Source organism: Octodon degus, unplaced genomic scaffold (genome assembly GCF_000260255.1).
Source record: "Octodon degus isolate 3935 unplaced genomic scaffold, OctDeg1.0 scaffold00046, whole genome shotgun sequence".
In the NCBI taxonomy this organism is placed as follows: Eukaryota; Metazoa; Chordata; class Mammalia; order Rodentia; family Octodontidae; genus Octodon; species Octodon degus.
This window is the reverse complement of record NW_004524622.1, coordinates 8758739-8777850: the sequence shown is the minus strand read 5'-3', so window position 1 is coordinate 8777850 and position 19112 is coordinate 8758739. Positions and strand designations below refer to the sequence as shown.

At 37.0% G+C, this 19112-nt stretch overlaps 1 protein-coding gene across 1 annotated transcript in view; it reads left to right on the top strand.

The window, feature by feature from the left end:
- Positions 1 to 19112, top strand: part of Kif11 (kinesin family member 11) — a 45762-nt gene that overhangs the window by 23683 nt on the left and 2967 nt on the right. The window contains exons 12-20 of the mRNA XM_004632056.2: positions 776 to 964; positions 2288 to 2495; positions 4593 to 4765; positions 7888 to 8010; positions 8224 to 8382; positions 10515 to 10621; positions 12649 to 12928; positions 15447 to 15669; positions 17519 to 17673. Coding sequence (XP_004632113.1) covers positions 776 to 964; positions 2288 to 2495; positions 4593 to 4765; positions 7888 to 8010; positions 8224 to 8382; positions 10515 to 10621; positions 12649 to 12928; positions 15447 to 15669; positions 17519 to 17673 — 1617 coding nt within the window. The remainder of the gene's footprint in view (positions 1 to 775; positions 965 to 2287; positions 2496 to 4592; positions 4766 to 7887; positions 8011 to 8223; positions 8383 to 10514; positions 10622 to 12648; positions 12929 to 15446; positions 15670 to 17518; positions 17674 to 19112) is intronic.

The following is a 19112-nucleotide window of genomic DNA, read 5'->3' as shown; positions in this document are numbered from 1 at the left end:
ACTGAGCCATCTCACCAGCCCCAACTTTTTTTTTTTAAAGTAGAATTACATTCTAATGATTAAAAAGTATAGAAAATTCATATACAGGTAAACATGGTAGCCTAGTATTATTATTAGGTAATATGGTGTTTATATTGTGTTATCGTGGGTTTTTTTCATTAACTTTATTGAAAATCTGTGTTACCGTTTTATACAATAGCTTTGTTTATAGCATCAGTGAAACATGAGAAGTACATTTGCTAAGACCTTATTGCAGCTCTGCGATCACTGGGTGATAGAAGTACTCCATTACAAGTTGTTTTTTTTTCTCGACTGCTGGGAGTCAGACCCAGGGTGGTGCCTACTAGGCAAGCATTCTAACACTAACTGCTGGCTCCATTATAATGTTATGGGGCCATTGTTATATAAACAGTCTGTTGGGGACTCAAATGCCATTATGTATTAAACGTAAGATTTTGTTCAAGCTTTGCAACCTGAATGCTGAAAAGTTTTTATTAATATGTTTATCAGACAAGGCAGTACAGATAATTAGATACTGGATGGTTAAAAAAATAAAGTAGGCAGAGGTAGTGGAGCACATTGTCTGTGAGCCCAGCCCTCAGGGAAGGTGAGGCAGGAGGACTGCGTGATCTAATACCACCTGGGAAACAATGATTTAAAATACCCTGTGTCCAAAGGAAAATGATGGAGATACAGCTCAGTGTGAAGGCCCTGGGTTCAAAGATGAAATTAAAAATTTACAAAAAGAGAAAAATATTCATTTTGTTGTATTTAGGTTACAGAGTTGTTTATGGATAATAAAAATGAGCTTTACCAGTGTAAATCTGACCTGCAAAATAAGACACAAGAACTTGAAACTACTCAGAAACATTTGCAAGAAACTAGATTGCAACTTATTAAAGAAGAATATATCTCATCAGCTTTAGAAAGCAATGAGGAGAAACTTCATGATACTGCGAGCAAGGTTTGTCAATTTAAAGTACGCTTTTACTATCTCATCCATGTTTTTCTTTTTGGAGGTGCTGAAAATGAAAAAAAATCATACCTGGATTTTTGAAAAGAAAGCACAACTTTGTATTTGATGGACATTGAGAGTAATGATATCAAATGATTAAAACTTGAGTCATTAAGAATTTAGTAATTCGTGGCCAAGGATGGTGGCCAGGAGGCTGAGGCAGAAGCATTGTCACAAGTTTGAGGCCAGCCTGCATAGTGAGACCCTATCTCAAAAATAAAAACAGCTAGACAGAGTGGCGCATGGCTGTGATCCCGACATTCAGGAGGCTGAGGCAGGAGGATCATCACAAGTTCAAAGCCAGCATGAGCTACATAGTAAACTCAAGGCCAGCCTGAACTGCACTGAGACCCTGTTTCAAACAAAGCAAAACAAAAAGAATTTAGTAACTTCTATTGGAGGAAGATACTCAGAATATTAAATTTTTTATTAGGTGTACTTTTAAGAAGATAGTAAAACAGTATAAATAAAATTTGTGAGAAATCATAATTGTTTTTTATTTTTAAATTTATTTATTTATTTATTTATTAGAGAGAGAGAGAGAGAGAGAGAGAGAGAGAGAGTGTGTGGTGTGTGTGTGTGGCCAGCTCAGCCCACCAGGGGGCGGGGCTGGCTGGCATGTGGTGCTGGGGGATCGAACCGCGGTCCCTGATGCTTTGCTAAGCTTGTTCTAAGTAGGTGCTTTAGACCACTGAGCCATCTCTCCAGCCCCGAGAAATCATAATTGTTGCAATAAGATTGCAAAATCAATTTTCATTATATAGAGGCTATGAAGGAGAAATAAACATTCCTGGGCTTTTGTATAGATTTTTTTTTTCCCCCCTGGAACTGGGGATTGAACTCAGGCCCTTGTGCTTGCTAGGGAAGCACTTATTCCACCGAGCCGTCTCCCCGGCCCCTCTTTATAGATTAGCATAAGTGTAAGTCTTTCAGGCCGGGAATATAGCTCACTGGCATAAGTGTCTGCCTGGTAAGTGCAAAGCCCTGAGTTTGATCCCTAGTATTAAAAAAAAAAAAAAAAAAAGGAATAAGTATTTCTTTGGATATAGTATCTAAAACTTACTATTTCTTATTAGGAGAAATCCTTATATGGCACATATTGCATTCATTCATTCGTTCATTTATTATTTATTTGACAGTCTCACTGTGTAGTTCGGACTGGCCTTAAACTCACCATTTAGCATAGCGTAGCCTCAAACTCACAGCAATCCTCCTGCCTCAACCTCCTAGATTGTTTTTATCTTAACATCTATTTTAAAATTTCTCCTGTAGTTGCTTGACACAGTTGAAGAAACTACAAAGGTTGTATCTGGTCTCCATTCCAAACTGGATCGTAAGAAGGCAGTTGAACAACACAATGCAGAAGCACAGGATATTTTTGGCAAAAACCTGAAGAATCTGTTTAATAATATGGAGCAGTTAATCAAGGATGGCAGCTTAAAACAAAAGGCTATGCTAGATGTTCACAAGACCTTGATTGGTAAGGTGAAGCGTTTCTAATTACCCTGATCTTTATATGTCTTATGTGAGGCTAATTTCCAAACTAATAATACTGTAAAGCACTGGTGATGACAAGGTCAGTGGTGTGCTCCCCAGGGCACATAATTAATTGATGCTTTTCTTTGAGTTAAAACAAATCTTAAAGCCTCCCTTTATCCTTAGCCTTCACTCTTTCCTTATAAATATTACTATTTCCTAGGTCTTATTTATGTTTGTCCTCTGGAAAAAAAGGGTGTGGTATTACATCTTTTTTTTTTCTGATTTGGGAGGTTGTTTTTTGTTGTTGGGTGTTTTTTTTTTAAGGATAGTAGAAAAATAATAGGAATGATACACAATTTTATGAAAAATAAGATGATAGATATTCAATAGTGGTTGTTATATTGTGCATGGTTGTCTTCAATGCAGTTGCTCAGACTACAGACATAAGCATGTAAAGTTGGTGAAAGTTAAATATTTTGGTGGCAGGAGCTGACTAAAATGTTCAGGCTGGTCTCAAAATTGCAATCTTCCCACCTTGGCCTCTCAAGCAGCTGGGATTAAGTTGTGTATGCAACCATGCCAGGCCTGGTCAAATAAAAATTTTAAGCATTAACTGCTACCTTCAAAAACCTGATAGAAATTTAGTAGTACAACCATCTTAACTATCCTGTGTATATCCATACATGATTTTTCCTCCTTTTTTCCTATCCTTTCCCTCATCCTAATTATTCATTCCTATTTATTCCTTATACTCAGTTTCTTTCCATAGTAGTATGTCTTGAAGCTGTTATATTTTGTGTCCCTGTAGATTTTCTGGTATTTTATACTAATGGAATCATTTAGTTTGGATGACACTAAATGACTAATTCAGTTGGTCTTTTTTTTTTTGAGACAGGCTCTCATTGTGTAGCCCAGGCTGGCCTCGAGCTCATGTCAATCCTCCTGTCAGCTTCCAAGTACTGGAATTATAGGTGTGCACCACCACACCTCCACACCTGCACTAGAATTTTTTCTGTACAAACATTCTGCAATTTTTTTTCTTTTGGGAATATATATGTTGAAGTTTTGCCATATTGTGGAAAGAAAAAGAAAACCATTTAACTCTTAAGTATTAGATAACCTATAAAAATATCCTCATAGAGCAATGTATTAGGTATTGAACTGTCCTTCTAATCCGTTTTGAAACTGTCATTGCTGTTTGTTTCTCAATAAAATTATTTTTTTAAAAAATCCTCATAGAAATTTTGGAAGATCCAGAACTATAAATATTAAATAGTTAAAAAAAAATTAAAAATAGTTGCCTAGACTGTCATCATATGCTATCGCCACTAAAGTTTGGTATTAATTTTTAATCTATTCTAATATGTACTACTTTTAGTTAGAGATTAATTTTTTAATATCCTAATTGTTGGCTGGGAGTTGTAATTATTATTTTTTATTTCTTTATTTATTTTTGGTACAGGGTCTCACTATACAGTTCAGACTCATAGTAATCCTCTTGTTTTCAGCCTCCCCAGCAGCTGGGATTACAGGCATGCACCACCACACCCGGACTCCACACCGGCACAGTGTGCCATGGGTGTGGAGCCGATGCGGCATGTAGTACCAGGGATTGAACCTCAGTCCGTGTGCTTGACTAAGCAGGCGCTTAGTCTGCTGAGCTATCTTGCCAGCCCTTTCAGTTATTATTCTGATACTTGTACGAATAAGTCAGGAGCTTGCAGAATGCTGTAGAACACACACACACACACACACATATATATATATATATATATATATATATATGCATTTCCTTGCTTGGATAGTGAGCCATTTTTTTTTCTAGTGAGCATTTCTTTTAAGTTTATTTGTTATTACAAATTCTACAACAGCCAGGCTTGGTAGCACATGCCTGTAACCCCAGCTAACACTTGAAAGGCTGAGGCAGAAGTATTGCTGTGAATTCAAGGCAAGCCTGAAATACACAGTGAAATCCTATTTTGATAAACCAAACAGAATTCTACAAGGATATAATTTTGCCAAAATCTTTGGGGTTGGTTCTAATTGTATTTAAATATATTTAATTACACCCAACTTTTTATCTTTTTCCTCATGACAGGTGAGCTGCTGTCTTCCAGTGTGGCTGCATTAGACTCCTTTACTACGACAGCACTGGGATCTCTCACGTCTATTTCAGAAAATGTGTCGACTCATGTTTCTCGCATTTCTAATATGATGGTAGAAGAACAATCACTAGCTGCAGAAAGTAAAACTGTACTGCAGAAATCGATTGTTAGTAAATCTCTTAAGCTTTTCAAAGGGTTACATTTGACATCTTTTCACAATGTTTATACTTTTTTTATTAATTTTATTGAGAAACAGCAATGAGACAGTTTCAAAACCAATTAATAGGACAGTTTCAATAATTAATACATTGTATATTGTATCTTCTTAGTGGTTATTCATAGTACAAGATGCAGACATGATATCCTGTCCAAATACTATTAGTACAAGTATTTCTTCTCATTGAATTAAGAGAAAGTAGCTATATATCTATCCTATTTTGTATATACAAATACAAAATGGTCCTTCCTTTTTGGAAGATCCAGAACTATAAATATTAAATAGTTAAAAAAAATTAAAAATAGTTGCCTAGACTGTCATCATATGCTATCGCCACTCAAGTTTGGTATTAATTTTTAATCTATTCTAATATGTACTACTTTTAGTTAGAGATTAATTTTTTAATATTCTAATTGTTGGCTGGGAGTTGTAATTATTATTTTTTATTTCTTTATTTATTTTTGGTACAGGGTCTCACTATACAGTTCAGACTCATAGTGATCCTCTTGTTTTCATCCCCTTTTATTTGTTTAGTTTTGTTAGGGATGTCCATAATAGTAGTGCGTTATCCATAGGACTGGCAGTGTCAGAAGTTGTTGTCTGGAGCCTTTCACAGCTCAGCATATTAATATGGCTTTACTTTTTATACTTCGTTTTTATACTTTTCTGCTGGATGGTTAAGACCAAGATAAAGCAAGACCTATATAACAAGAAATGTAACTTTTGTATCTGATAAGGTCAGTCAAGTCCCCTCAGGATTTATCCTATAACCCCCTGTACTGCAGTTTGTACATCCTTTGTCAGTGTCAGCCATGTGGATGAGTCACGGCCATTGCTTGACCAATTTGCTTGTTTATACTTCTTTCATAGTACAGTAACAGATGTATCACTACAAGTATGCTTATTGTTTTCTTTAATGTTAGTACATATCCGTGGTACATAATGTTGTCATTCCTTGGTGCATGTACATAGCACATCTTAATTCCTTTTTTCATCCACTTTCTCTTCCCCCTCCCCCCATCTCTTGATTCTCTTCCCATTTAAAAAAAGATCTATCTTCTTTCTGCCTTTTTTTCTGGGGGTAGGGGAGAGACTGGGTCTTACCATGGAGTTCAGAGTGGCCTTGAACTCACTATGTAGTCCAGGCTAGATTTGAACTCATGGCAATCCTCCTGCCACAGCCTCCTAAGTGCTAGGGTTACAGGTGTGCACCACTATACTTGATTTACTTTTTATTATTTATCTTTATTTTGTTCTTTGTTTGTAATTTGGGTTTCTTACACCATGCTATATTTGACCTTGTTTTTTTCTTAGTAAAACTGGTTTCAACTTGCATGTAACTAAGAATTTAAACTTTTTTTTTTTTTTTTTTTGTAGTACTAGGGATTGAACACAGGGCCTTGTGCACACTGAACAAGTATTCTACCACTGAGCTATTTCCCAGCCTACTCTGCTCTGCTCCTGCTTCAGCTCCTGCTCCTGCTCTGCTGTTTTTTGAGACAGGGTCTCACTGTGTAGCCCAGGTTGGCCTGGGATACCCCTTTCTCACCCTACCTAGTGCTAATATATTAGGATTACAGGCATGTGCCACCACACCCAGCTCTGCCCTCTTCCAAGCTCTTTCATTCATATCTGAAGTGGTTAAGAGCAGGAGTTAATCGCAAGCATTCTAATGACTATAGGAACACTTGGCTCCAGATGAGTTCAAGAGACCCTCATAACTTGTTAGTGAGCTGGAAACTAGTATTCCAAGAGCTGTGGGTAGTCATGCTACACTGACCCAACCAGAAGAGTGTGTTGGGTGGTTAATTTTGAAATTACAGTAATAAGTGATAGAAATAGCAATATGTGATAGTAATGCAAGAAAATAATAGGTTTCTAGAAATACATGTAATAATTTTTGAAGTTGGAGCTCAATGTCACCAACTTCTCTGAGCCTTAACTCTTAACGCTTTTTATTTTTATGGCTTATTAAAGATTTTCTAAGTAAAGGACTACAAATATTAGCTGATCCTTTGCCTAGATTCTTTTTTTTTTTTTCTTTCTTTTTTTTTTGCGGAACCAGGAATTGTACTCAGGCTCTTGTACTTGCCAGGGAAGCGCTTATTCCACTGAGCCATCTCCCCGACCCCTTTGCCTAGATTCTAAATATTCACTAATTCATTTTGTGATTTTGATTTTTCTTAGGTCAGTTTTTAAAATAAAATTTCCCAATATGATGTCTTCAGTTTTCTATATACTTTGGCAAGAACCAGAACTGCCTCAGGTTCTGATAAAATAGGCTAAATGTCCTCAAGACTTCTGGCCCAAATCTTACTCTTGACAACTACTTGGACTCAGCCTTTTTGACTAGTTAGCTAAAGTTGCTTGAAATTTCCTCAAATGTACCTGTAGGTTTTAATTGTTTTTCTCTTTTGCTTAAATACTGAAATCTAATCAATTACTTGTCATTTTCTCCTTTTCTGAATTCTGACTTCTGTTTCATTACACTGTAACAGTAATGCTAAACTTTCAGTGGTACAAACCCATTCCAGCATGTGTGTCATAGGTTCACCACCACTGGACTATAAAAAGTTATATACTGTTTTCTTAATTACTAGAGGCAGGACTAAGTGACTTATGCTAAATATAAACTAGATACAAACATATGTATCTGTAGGTTTTAAAGAACAAAGATTGTTGGGCTGCCCAAATAGCTTAGCAGATTAAAGTGCATGCAAGCAGGCACAGGATTTGTGGGTTCAATCCCCTGGCTTGCCATGACGGCCCTGCCCCTTGGGCGCCTGAGACTGCCTTTGAGTCTGGGCGTGGTGGCACATGCCTGTAATCCCAGCTCTTGGGAGGCTGTAAACAGGCGGATCACTAAGAGTTTAATCTAGTAGTGAGACCCTGAACACCCTATAGACCCTTCCCTGAAAAATACCAAATAAATACATAAATAAAGAATAGAGAATGTCAATTTAGAATTTTAATGTGCATGTTTAGTGTTTAAGTATTTAAGATATTATTTAGCAAACCAGATTTATGGAGGTGAAAATATTCTTTTTAAGACATTTTTATTTTAAAACTAGAATGAACTTACAACTGACCTACATTCACTGCAAACGGTTTTATCCCCTACTGTGGTCTCCATATTGAAAATCAATAGTCAACTGAAACATATATTCAAGACTTCATTGACAGAGGCTGAAAAGGTAACAAATGTTTGTTTTGTTTTTAAGACAGGATCTCACTGTGTAGTTTATTTGGGCCTTGAGCTCACTGTGTTGTCCTTGAACTTGCACCAGTCTTCCTGCCTAGCCTCTTTGTGCTGAGATTACTGGTGTGAGCCACCACAAGTAGTTTGTATTTTTAATACCTGAAACTTGATAAGTTATTTAAGAAACTAATTTTGTTTTCTTTCAAAGGTTGAAGATCAGAAAAAAGAAATGGATGACTTCCTCAATAAATTGTGTAACAGTCTACACGAACTACAAGAGAGTATAGTTTCTTCCTTGATTGAATCACAGAAGCTTTGTGGAACCTTAAGTGAAGAAGTGAAAACAATAAAGCAAACCCATTCACAGGTGTCTTGTATAGCTGATGTAGGGGCGTAAAAATAAGTTTTGTGATGATTAATATGACTTACCTAATGTTACACAGTTTGAATGCCTTTAATTTAGAAACCTAAAAGATACTGTAGCTTCTATTGCTTGTAAAATTAATTAAAATAATTGAGAATGCTTCTCTTGGTCAATTAATATTTGAGAATTATGACAAAACAGTAGTTCTGTGTACCAAGATGACAGATTTGTGAAGAAGCATATTTTCATAGGGAAATGGTTATAAATTTAGAGTACACATTTAATGTTAGTTTGTTTCCAGCGTGACATGGATAGTTATTATGATGTATAAACCAAGCTGTTTTCTCTTATTTCGGTCTCACTGATGTTAGCCACTTAAGGGGTTTTTTTTGCCACTTAAATTCTAATCAATGAAAACAATTTATGACTTACCTTTATCTGTGTAAACTATTCCTAAGCATATGAGGCTTTAAACCAAATCCAAACCTTCAAACCATAGTCCATAATATTATATACATAGAAAGCTTCTGTTAACTCTTAAGACTTGAGTAATAATGAACACTAAAGTTTTATTTAAATGAGCCTATTAAAATTTGACAGCACTCCATTCAGTAAAACTTGATGAGCCACATGGAGTAAAAATAGTTCTTTTCCTTGGTCAAATGAGGGAGAAGGAATTCGTATGCATGTCAAACAAGATGAAAGCATAAACATACCGAAGCTACATAAGTGAAAACAACTTGAAGATAAGATGGAGTGACAACAACTTTTAAGATTATCAGTTTTCCTAATTTATAAACATGAAGAATAACAGAAATTAGTAAAAATAATAGTCTACATTTATTGAGCAACCCACCGTATGTTTATTCCTCCTATCAGTATAGATAAAGATTCTAGGACTTGCTTATTTTTCTAATGATGAAAACAAAGGGCTGGGGATATAGTTCAGTGTGACAGCACCTGCCTTTCAAGTGCAAGGTCCTGAGTTAACTGGTTCCAGAGGAAAAAAAACTATAATGAAGAAAATGAGCCCTTGGGACCCTCAATAGTATCTAGTTCATCATACTAGTGGTTCATCTGGATAATGATTGTGTTAATTGACATGCATGCATTTGTATGTGTGTTTTCTATGTATTTTTGGCAATTTGAAATTATACAGCCATTTCTTACAACCACTACATAGGACATTTGCCCTAAACATATGGCATGTGGCAATTAGGTAAATTTTGAACAGAAATCTACATGAAAATAAATCTGTGTACTCCATACTTTAAGATTAATGGGGAGCTGGGGTTATAGTTCATTGGCACCATGTCTGGCCTCAACTGAATTTGTAAGATTTTTCAACCTGGGTAGTTGATATTTTTTGATTGCTTGACTCTGAAGTTGTCAGCATTAATTCTCTTTTGTATTATTACCAGTTGTTAAAAAGTAGCCATATGTATCTAGCATGTGTGAGACTTTGGGTTTGATTGCCAGAATTGCAAAAAGCAACAAACAAAAAGAAAATGTAAGTCTTAACTGGAGTTGTGGGATTAACAAGTGACGAGGCTACAAAACCTCATTAAATTCCAGTGCAGAAATTAGCCAAGTAGCTCTCAAACATAATAATATGACATCTGAGTATTTTTGATTAATTTTGACATACAGTGAAAGTGATTCACTACTAAAATAATAAAGTTTGCTAATCTCTTACTTATAAAATATTTCCTAGGGGCTGGGGAGATGGCTCAGTGGAATAAGCGCTTCCTGGGCAAGCGCAAGGGCCTGAGTTCAGTCTCTGGTTCTGCAAAAAAAAAAACAAAAAAACAAAAACAAAAACAAAAAAGACTAAAAAATTTCCCATAATGTTCTTTCATGATCATAGTCACTGATTTGGTCTATGTGAGGAGAGGCAGAGTTAAAGATCTCCTGTTAAGAATTTGTGTAGGGGGCTGGGGGGATGGCTCAGTGGAATAAGCACTTCCCTGACAAGCACAAGGGCCTGAGTTCAATCCTGGGTTCCACAAAAAAAAAGAAAAAGAATTTGTGTAATTTCCACCTATGGCAGAAGGCTTCATGTCATCAGTCATATACAGAGAAAGTATCTAAGTGTCATAACTTTAAGTCTTCCCTTTCCCTCATGGTTCTTACAGGAACTTTACCAGTTCATGAATCTTTGGGCAGAGAGATTCTGTACTTTGGAGGAAAAATGTGAAAGCATCCAGAAACCACTCCGCAATGTTCAAGAAAGTACAAAGCAGTAAGCTATTTAAATCTTTTTAAGCTTTTCTGTAGAACTAAAATTGTTTCAGCATAAAGTTTCAAAGAGCGTAAGTCTCATATGCTTTTAATCAAATTTCTCATTTGATAAGGTTTTTTGCGTGTGTATATTTGTATTTGAACACACATGAATGTCTTTTCTATTCAATTTTTGTGCTTCCTTACACAGTGAGAAACCTGCCTCATTGACCAGATATTTTCTGATTTCTTCAATCTTTGATATTAGTAATTTCAGTTTTTATTTTGTATCACTGATGAAAACTATACCTACTGGGCAGGCTTCGGCACTCTCGGCTAGATGCCTGTGATTAGTTTCACTGGGCACAGCCGTGCCTGTTTTCTCCCCGTGCTGCCTTTGATTGCATTTGTGCTGCAGCAGCAGAGCTGTCACTGTATCAGGCTTACACCAGGAACCTGAAATACTCTCTAGGTTTTTAAGAAGAACTTGGCTAATTTCTGCACTGCAGTTTAGTGAGGCTTTGTAACCTCATCACTTGTTAATCGCACAACTCCAGTTAGACTTAAATTTTCTTTTAGTTTGTTGCCTTTTGCAATGCTGGCAATCACACCCAAGGTCTCACACATGCCAGACAGGGGATCTACTACTGAGCTACAATCCTACCCCCTATAAGTCTTATGCTTAAATCAAAGAGCCAAGATTTATATAAGAATATATACATATAGATAGATATGGTTTGTCAAGCTTCTTTTTTATTTTTTGGCTTGGGATGCTATCAACTCATGAGAAGGATATTCTCTTTATTTCTATTTTTGCCCTTTTAATTGTTCCTTCCTGAAGTTCCAAGCTTCCTTTACAGTGGAGAACTTCCTGACCTTAAGGGTAGGTGTGCTGGCTACATTTTCTGTTTTTGTCTGACAGTTAAAATTTCCCCCTTCATTTTGTTTGTTTGTTTTGGGCAGAACCGGGGATTGAACTCAGGCCCTTGTGCTTGCCAGGGAAGCACTTATTCTACCAAGCCATCTCCTGGGCCTCCTGTTTTTGTTTTTTAAATATATTTGATACGGTCTCACTACAGAGATTGGACTTGTAGTGATTCTCCTGTTTACAACCTCCCAAGCACCAGGATTACAGGCGTGTGCCGCCAAAGCCCAGTCTCAATGGCTGTCTCAGCACACCCCAGGAGCAGTACTTAGGAAGCAATACTTAGGAAGTACACAAATCATAACTGCCTTTGGCATTTATTATAGCTCCTAGTATTTTTGACCAAGTGTCATCTCACCACCAGGTTGTGATTTTGTGAGGAAAGTGATTTATGTTGATGCTGTATTAATTTCTTTTCAGTTTTCAGTTGTTGCCACTTAATCTGTCAGTGTTGGTTTTCAGCATCTTTGCTTACCTTACTGGGTTTACTCACATAGCATACCATCTAGTGGTGATAGAGGATGAGTTTTGCTCCCTGAGGTTTAGTTCTGTGGTCCTGTGAGATGGCTCTGAATGCTATTGTAGAGAAACTTACTGAGAGAAGAAAATAGTGAATAAAATTTAAATATATTGCCTAACTGACATCAATGTTTATGTCATTTATAGGTTATGTGCTGTATCGATGTATCATACCCTAATACAGTTTTCTTTTCACTATTAGAAAGCTTTGTACTTTAATTTTAAAATTACATATATAACATTCATAATGTTTTATGTCATAGGTAAGGGGTACTGTTTAATAATAGAATAATAGAACTGACCATTTTGATAACAGAATGATCAGAGACTATAACAAAGATACAAAGAAAGGCATTGTACCTGAGGAGGAAAGTGATGAGATGAGAAAATTGTTATAATCTTTTCAGGGTTCTTTAATGGCAGAGTGATGCTAGTCTGCTGGAAAATACACTGACCAAAGCATAGATTCTCAATCTGCATTCATTAACAGGATGGACTATGGAGCCACACTGCATGTATTCAGTGTTCCATTTAAGAGCTGTGTGGTATTTGGAAGGTTGTATCTTGCTTTCCTGTTTCTACGGTGTTACTTTCTTTTCCTATAGGAAATCTAAGGATATAATCAGCACAGCAACTTTTCACTGTAAAAAATTTTGTACTGATTTTGATGGCTTGTCCCAGAAACTCAGACATTTTAACCAAGAAGGTACACAGTTGGTTGAAGAGTCTGTGAAACAGTGCGATACACTCAGCATCAACCTGGAAGAAATATCTCAAGAAACTGAACAGAGATGTGCATCTTTGAACATGGATACAGTTTGTTTTTCTGAACAGTGGATATCTTCCTTAAATAAAAAGGAAGAGGAACTTCAGAACTTACTGGAGGTAATAACTTTGTTCCCAGAACATACTTTGAGGAGAATAGTTATAACCAGATAATTACATATTCTGGCTTAGATTTGGTTTCAAAGCAAATTATATATTAAGAGGTAATGAAGGCCTGGGAGATAGCTCAATGGCGTTAAGTGCCTGCCTGGCAAGTGCAAGGTCCTGAATTCAATCCCAGCACCCAAAAAAAGAGGTAATGAATGATTCAAAAACCTTACCTATAATATTTCCTATACTGAAACATGATCTTGTTTTATGCTTTGCTGTATGTCTTCTAGATCTCAAAGTTAGTTTAATGTTTGTCTAATGTCCTATATATCCTTGGTTTTTGATTTGTTAGCTTCTTCAGGGAAGGGCACTCTCTTTGGAAATTTAATGCTTTCCATTTTTATTAACTTTCCCCTGGGTACTTTCAAATGTATTATTGCTCTAAGTATGTATAATATTGTTCTAGTGGCTCAAAGGATATATGATCGATTAGTGGATTTGCTAGAACTTTACATTTACATGAATGCTTTGTGACTTGGATTTTCCTTTCTGTGCAGTAAAAGGATTTTACTACATTCAAAGGGATTTACGTGTTCTAAATTATATAACCAAACTGGAAAAAAAAGAAATCAGCATTATAGAAAAGTAGCTAATTTCAAAAGGGTATGAAGTGATGAGCCTAGACAGTTCATCATACCAGAAAATAAGAAAACTAGTAAAGACTCTTGGGGTTGTGTCAGAATGACTCATTTGCTGACCTAATGGCACTCTCCTTTGCTCAGTGCTGTAAGCTGAGCATCAGAGAGAGTAATGATTCCAGTGATTCAAACACATCAAGCCAGGTGTGGAGGCACATGCCTGTAATCTCAGCACTCTGGGAAGCTGAGGTAGGAGAATTGCAAGTTCAAGACCAGACTGGGCAGTTTACATACTTAAGCAAGATCCTATCTCAAAAAATAAATAGATCAGTGCAAGGGCCCTGGGTTTAATCCCTAGTACTGGGGAGATTCAAATGTTGTAAAACTCATGAATTTATGAAAATTTCAGGGAACTCCTTTAGGTCGTACTAGAGAAGCAATGTACTGTTTTGCAAGGTGGTAAATAAGGAGAATAGAGCATCTGTCTTTGATGAAATAAGTATATTTGACTTAGGGTAATTGGTGAAGAAAAGTATTTCATAGAATCTCAGCTAATGACAGAAATGTCATAATTAGAATATTATGACTTAATAGTATAACTAGAATATTGCACCTTTTAATGGACTAGGCTCTTTGGCCATTAGTGATTATTTAAATCATTTAATAAAAAGCTTAAGGTGGGGTGGTCAAGGGAAACTTTTCCTTAAACAGAGTAACTGCACCAGAACCCACTTACTGCTCCTTATGCAGAGATACAATCAGGTAATATATGCCCTCAGTACCACCTATAAAATATTTTCAAAGTGAAATATGAATTAGATGGAGTCTTTATATCTAATCAGTTCATAAAAAGTACACAGGATAAATGGACATTGAAAATACAACATAGAAGCAGGGTATGGTGGCATACACCTATAATCCCAGCACTCTGGAGGCTGAGATAGGAGGACCACTGTGCGATCAAGACTACAGTGAGCCCAAGCCCAGACTGAACTGCATAGTGAGACTCTGTCTCAAAAAGACTAAATAAATAAATAAATAAATAAATTTGGGAAAAAAGGAAACTAATAACTTAGATCTATAAATAGAAAACTTTAAATCCTCGTTTGCCTGAGATAATCCTTCTGCTTCTCTTAAGATGGGTAATGATTAAGTATCAAGCCTTTTGCTTTAAAAAGTTGGGAACATAAATTATCTAATCCTATACTTAAGACCTTATCTAGTGATTAATTCTGGTTCAAATAAACCAGTTGTAGAAAACATTTGAGACATTTGGTTGAATTTCAACACTGTAGACATGTGATTTGAAGGAATAAATGTTAAAATGTTTTAATATGATAGTCTTATATGGTCGTTAAGAGATACACGGCAGGGGACCGGCCAGATAGCTCAGTGGATTAAAGTGCCTGCTTAGGCAGGTGCAGGGCACAGAGTTTGATCCTCTGGCCTGCTGTGACAGCCCAGCCCCCCCCCCCCCAGGGTGCGCTGAGAGGGCAACTGAGACTGGATTTGGTGGCACGCTCCTATAATCCCAGCACTTGAGAGGCTGTAAACAGGTGGATCACTATGAGTCCGATCTACACACTGAGACCCTGTACACCCTGTCCTAAATACGAGAGAGAGAGCAAAGTAAACAGATGAAATGTTAATGTATTTGCTGCACAATAACCCTGATATGAGAAGGAGTAGGGGTCCAGTCCCGTTTCCTGTGTAACCCATGTGTTGCTAAGTGTTGGGGTGGCAGTGAATGGATGTGGTTAGTTATCTGTTCCCTCTGCTTTGATATGTGTTTTTGAAACTTGTGGTCATGTCAGGGTAAGGGAAAGTGATATTGAGTAAAGCACTGGCACTCTTATTTTAGTATTGATTGTTTGTTTACATTGTACCAGGGTACAAACGGATGTTGGGAGGCCTCCAAGTCAGAAATCACTGAAAAATTAAATGGACATAAGGCAGAAAATAAGAATCAGCATGATATTTTTCTTAGCCAGATAAGAACTGATGAAGAAAATATGTCAGCACAAAATCTAGAACTTAATGAAACTACAAAACAGGGTTTGACTAAGCTTCACTGCTTCCTGCAACAGGATCTCAAACTGGACATCCCAACAGGTACGTTAAAAAGGAAATAGAATTATTTAACATTTTCAAGTTGAGTTCAACACAGTGTTAGGTGTTCTGTTTTTGTTCTTGGTTTTTCTGGGTAATGTTAAGTGTTCTTTAAAACTGGGTCTTCCCATTGCCTGATAGGAATTTATGATTTCATTGTAATCAATTCAAACACGAAAAAGTTGGAAACCCAAAATAATTTTCATCAAGTGTTTGATGTCTTCATAAAAAGGTTTTATGTACTTTTTGAATTTTGGGCACTATAATTTAGTCATATTTTACATTGGAGAAACTATATTGAGACATTTGATTGTTGTTTTGCTTGTTTTGCTTATAGACAGGGTCTCTATGTGATTAAGGCTGGCCTCCAACTTAGTAGTGAGCCTCCTGCCTCAGCTTCCTGAGTGCTGCAATTATAGGCATGTGCAAGGATGCCTGGCTAGATGAGACGTTTTTAACACAAAAATAAAACTGACAGACTACCTACCTAGGACTCTTTGTAAAAAGCATGTAATATCACAACTATTGCAGAAATGTAATTGAATAAAAGCTTAATGGACTGTTCACATTGTAGCACGGTTAGCATTTAGGAGTCAATTTTGAAAGACTGGGGATCACCGTGGATGTTAACTTGTAGCAGTCATCTCTTTGAGGCATCATGCATTATGAGCAGGCTGTGTGGGTTTGGGGAATTCTTTGTGAAACAGGGTTATAAGAACCTGCTTTATACAGGATAGCTAAGTGGAGGATTATTTGTTGAATTGTGTTAGTTGCATAACCTGTGAATTAACTAAAAATCATAAATTGTGCATTAAAAAATGAGTGAGTTTTGTGACCTATAAGTTACACCTTAAATCTTTTTCAAACAAAAGCCATTATAAAAGCAAATTGTAGAGCCAGGTATGGTTGCACAAGCCTATAATCCCAGCATTAGGGAGTCTGAGGCAGGAGGATTGCTGTGAATTTGAGGTCAGCCTGTGCTACAAAATGAATTCAAATCCAGCCTGAACTGCATAGTGAAACCATGAGATCCTGTCTCTAAAAGACCAAAATAAAAGCAAGTTATAAAGACTGGTGGTTTATTTTTTCCCCTATTGTTCAGTTTGGTGTGGTAATGCACTCCTGTAAAGCCAGAGCTCAGGAGGCTGAGGCAGGAGGATTGCTGTAAGTTCAAGGTGAGCTTGGGCTAAAGAGTAAGTTTAAGGCCAGCCTGAACTATATAGCAAGACCTCTTTTTTGTTTCAAAAAAAGAAAAAAAAGAAAGAAAAAAGAAAAATAAAAACAATTTACTGTTCACTCATTAATGAAATCAGGAATGTTGATAAGTAGAAAGGCAAGTGCCTTTGTAAATTATAACAGCATGAACTCATAAAGAAATGTGTAGTTAATATTTAGCTTCCATACTACATTTATAGTAAAGTGACTACTCTAACCAAAGAAATATTAGGAAAACTGTACTGTTTTATTCCAGTAGTGCTACCACTTCTCAATCCTTTTCTTTCTTTCTTTTTTTTTTTTTTTGCTGGAACCGGGGATTGAACTCAGGCCCTTGCGCTTGCCAGGCAAGTGCTTATTCCACTGAGCCATCTCCCTGGACCCATCAATCCTTTTAGAATGCATAATGCTTCTCATGTTTACATCTTCTGATATAGCTTCACATTTTGGAGGTGCTGAAATGGTAAAGACAGTTATCAAATTAGAGAACATTACTAACTGCAAGCAGCATGTACCTGACAGGTAGTAAGACTGATATTCACATATGGCAAGACTCATTTGGAAATACATGTTTTAGCATATTTTAAATCTTACTTATATTCTCTAATTTTCCTCACTTCTCTCATATCTACAAAAGGTACAACACCACAGAGGAAACGTTATTTCTACCCATCAACACTGGTGAGAACTGAACCACGAGAACAGCTCCTTGATCGGTTAAAAAAGGAAAACCCTGAGCTGTTAGTGATGGTGAGCTGTTCAGAAAACAACGAAGAGGAAGAGAACAGTCGGGTAAAACATAAAGCCTCATTATTTGAGAGCTCTCGGTAGATTCTCGTGTGATCCATTTCCTTTGAAGAACATTGCTCTTTACCCTCTGATCCTACCCTGAATCTTATAATCAAGCCCCTCACCTTAACCTCGTCAGTTTTTAAATGTTAGACTAGCAATAATAATAGCCAGTGTTTAAGTTGTACTTGCCATTTGTTAGATACTGTTCTGAGCTCTCTGTATGTATGTTAAGGTAATTATTTCAATAATTACCCTATGACATAGATGCTAGTATTGCTCTACACACATCTTATAGATGAAGAAACTTAAGAACTGCCTTGTCCCAACTCACAAAGATAGAGCTTTGGTTAGAGCCTAGACAGCCAAGCCTTCCCCTTATACTCTATAGTGAATAATAATTACAGAAGAGTTGAGCATCAGGCTGGGGATATAGCTCAGCAGCACAGTACCTGCCTGGCAAGCATAAGGTGAGTTTGATTTCCAATACCGAAAAAAAGTTGAGCATTTAGAAAACAACAGAGGGGGCGGGGAGATAGCTCAATAGAATAAGTGCTTGCCTGGCAAGCACAAGGGCCTGAGTTCAATCCTGAGTTCCAACAAAAATAAAAAAATAATAAATAATAAAATAAAAATTAAAAAAATAAAAAATTTGGGGCCGGGGAGATGGCTCAGTGGAATAAGTGCTTCCCTTGCAAGCGCAGGGGCCTGAGTTCAATCCCTGGTTCCACAAAAAGAAAACAACAGAGCCGGGCATGGTGGCACACACCTGTAATCCCAGTACTTGGGAGGCCGAGGCAGGAGGATTGTTGCAAGTTCCAAGCCAGCCTGGGATACAAGACCAGTCTGAACTGCATACCGAGACCCTGTCTCAAAAAGACAAAAAAGAAAATGAAAAAAGGTAAACTGCAATCCTATTATTCTGAGATTATCAATTTTAAGATTTTATTTTATTTTATTATTTGGTTTTTTGAGACATGATCTCCAGACTAGTCTTGAACTCACTATGTACCCCAAACTGGACTTGAACTCATGACTGTTCTCCTGCGTCAGCCTCCCAAGTACTGAAATTATAGGTGTGCACCACCACCCCTGGCTCTTAACCATTTTAGAATTGTAAGGGTCGGCCAAATGGCTCAGTGGATTAAAGCGTCTGCTTAGGTAGACACAGAGGCCGGGATTTGATCCCTCGCGAGCTGTGCCAGGGCTCACTGAGACAGCAACTGCGCACCTGTAATCCCAGCTTTTGGGAAGCTGAACACAGGCGGATCACTAAGAGTCCTATCTACGTAGTAAGACCCTTACTAAAATACAAAAGAAAAAGAAAAAACAGTTTTAAAATTGTAGAGTATGGGGCTGGAGAGATGGCTCAGTGGTCTAAGGCACCTACTTAGAACAAGCTTGGCAAAGCATCAGGGACCGCGGTTCAATCCCCCAGCACC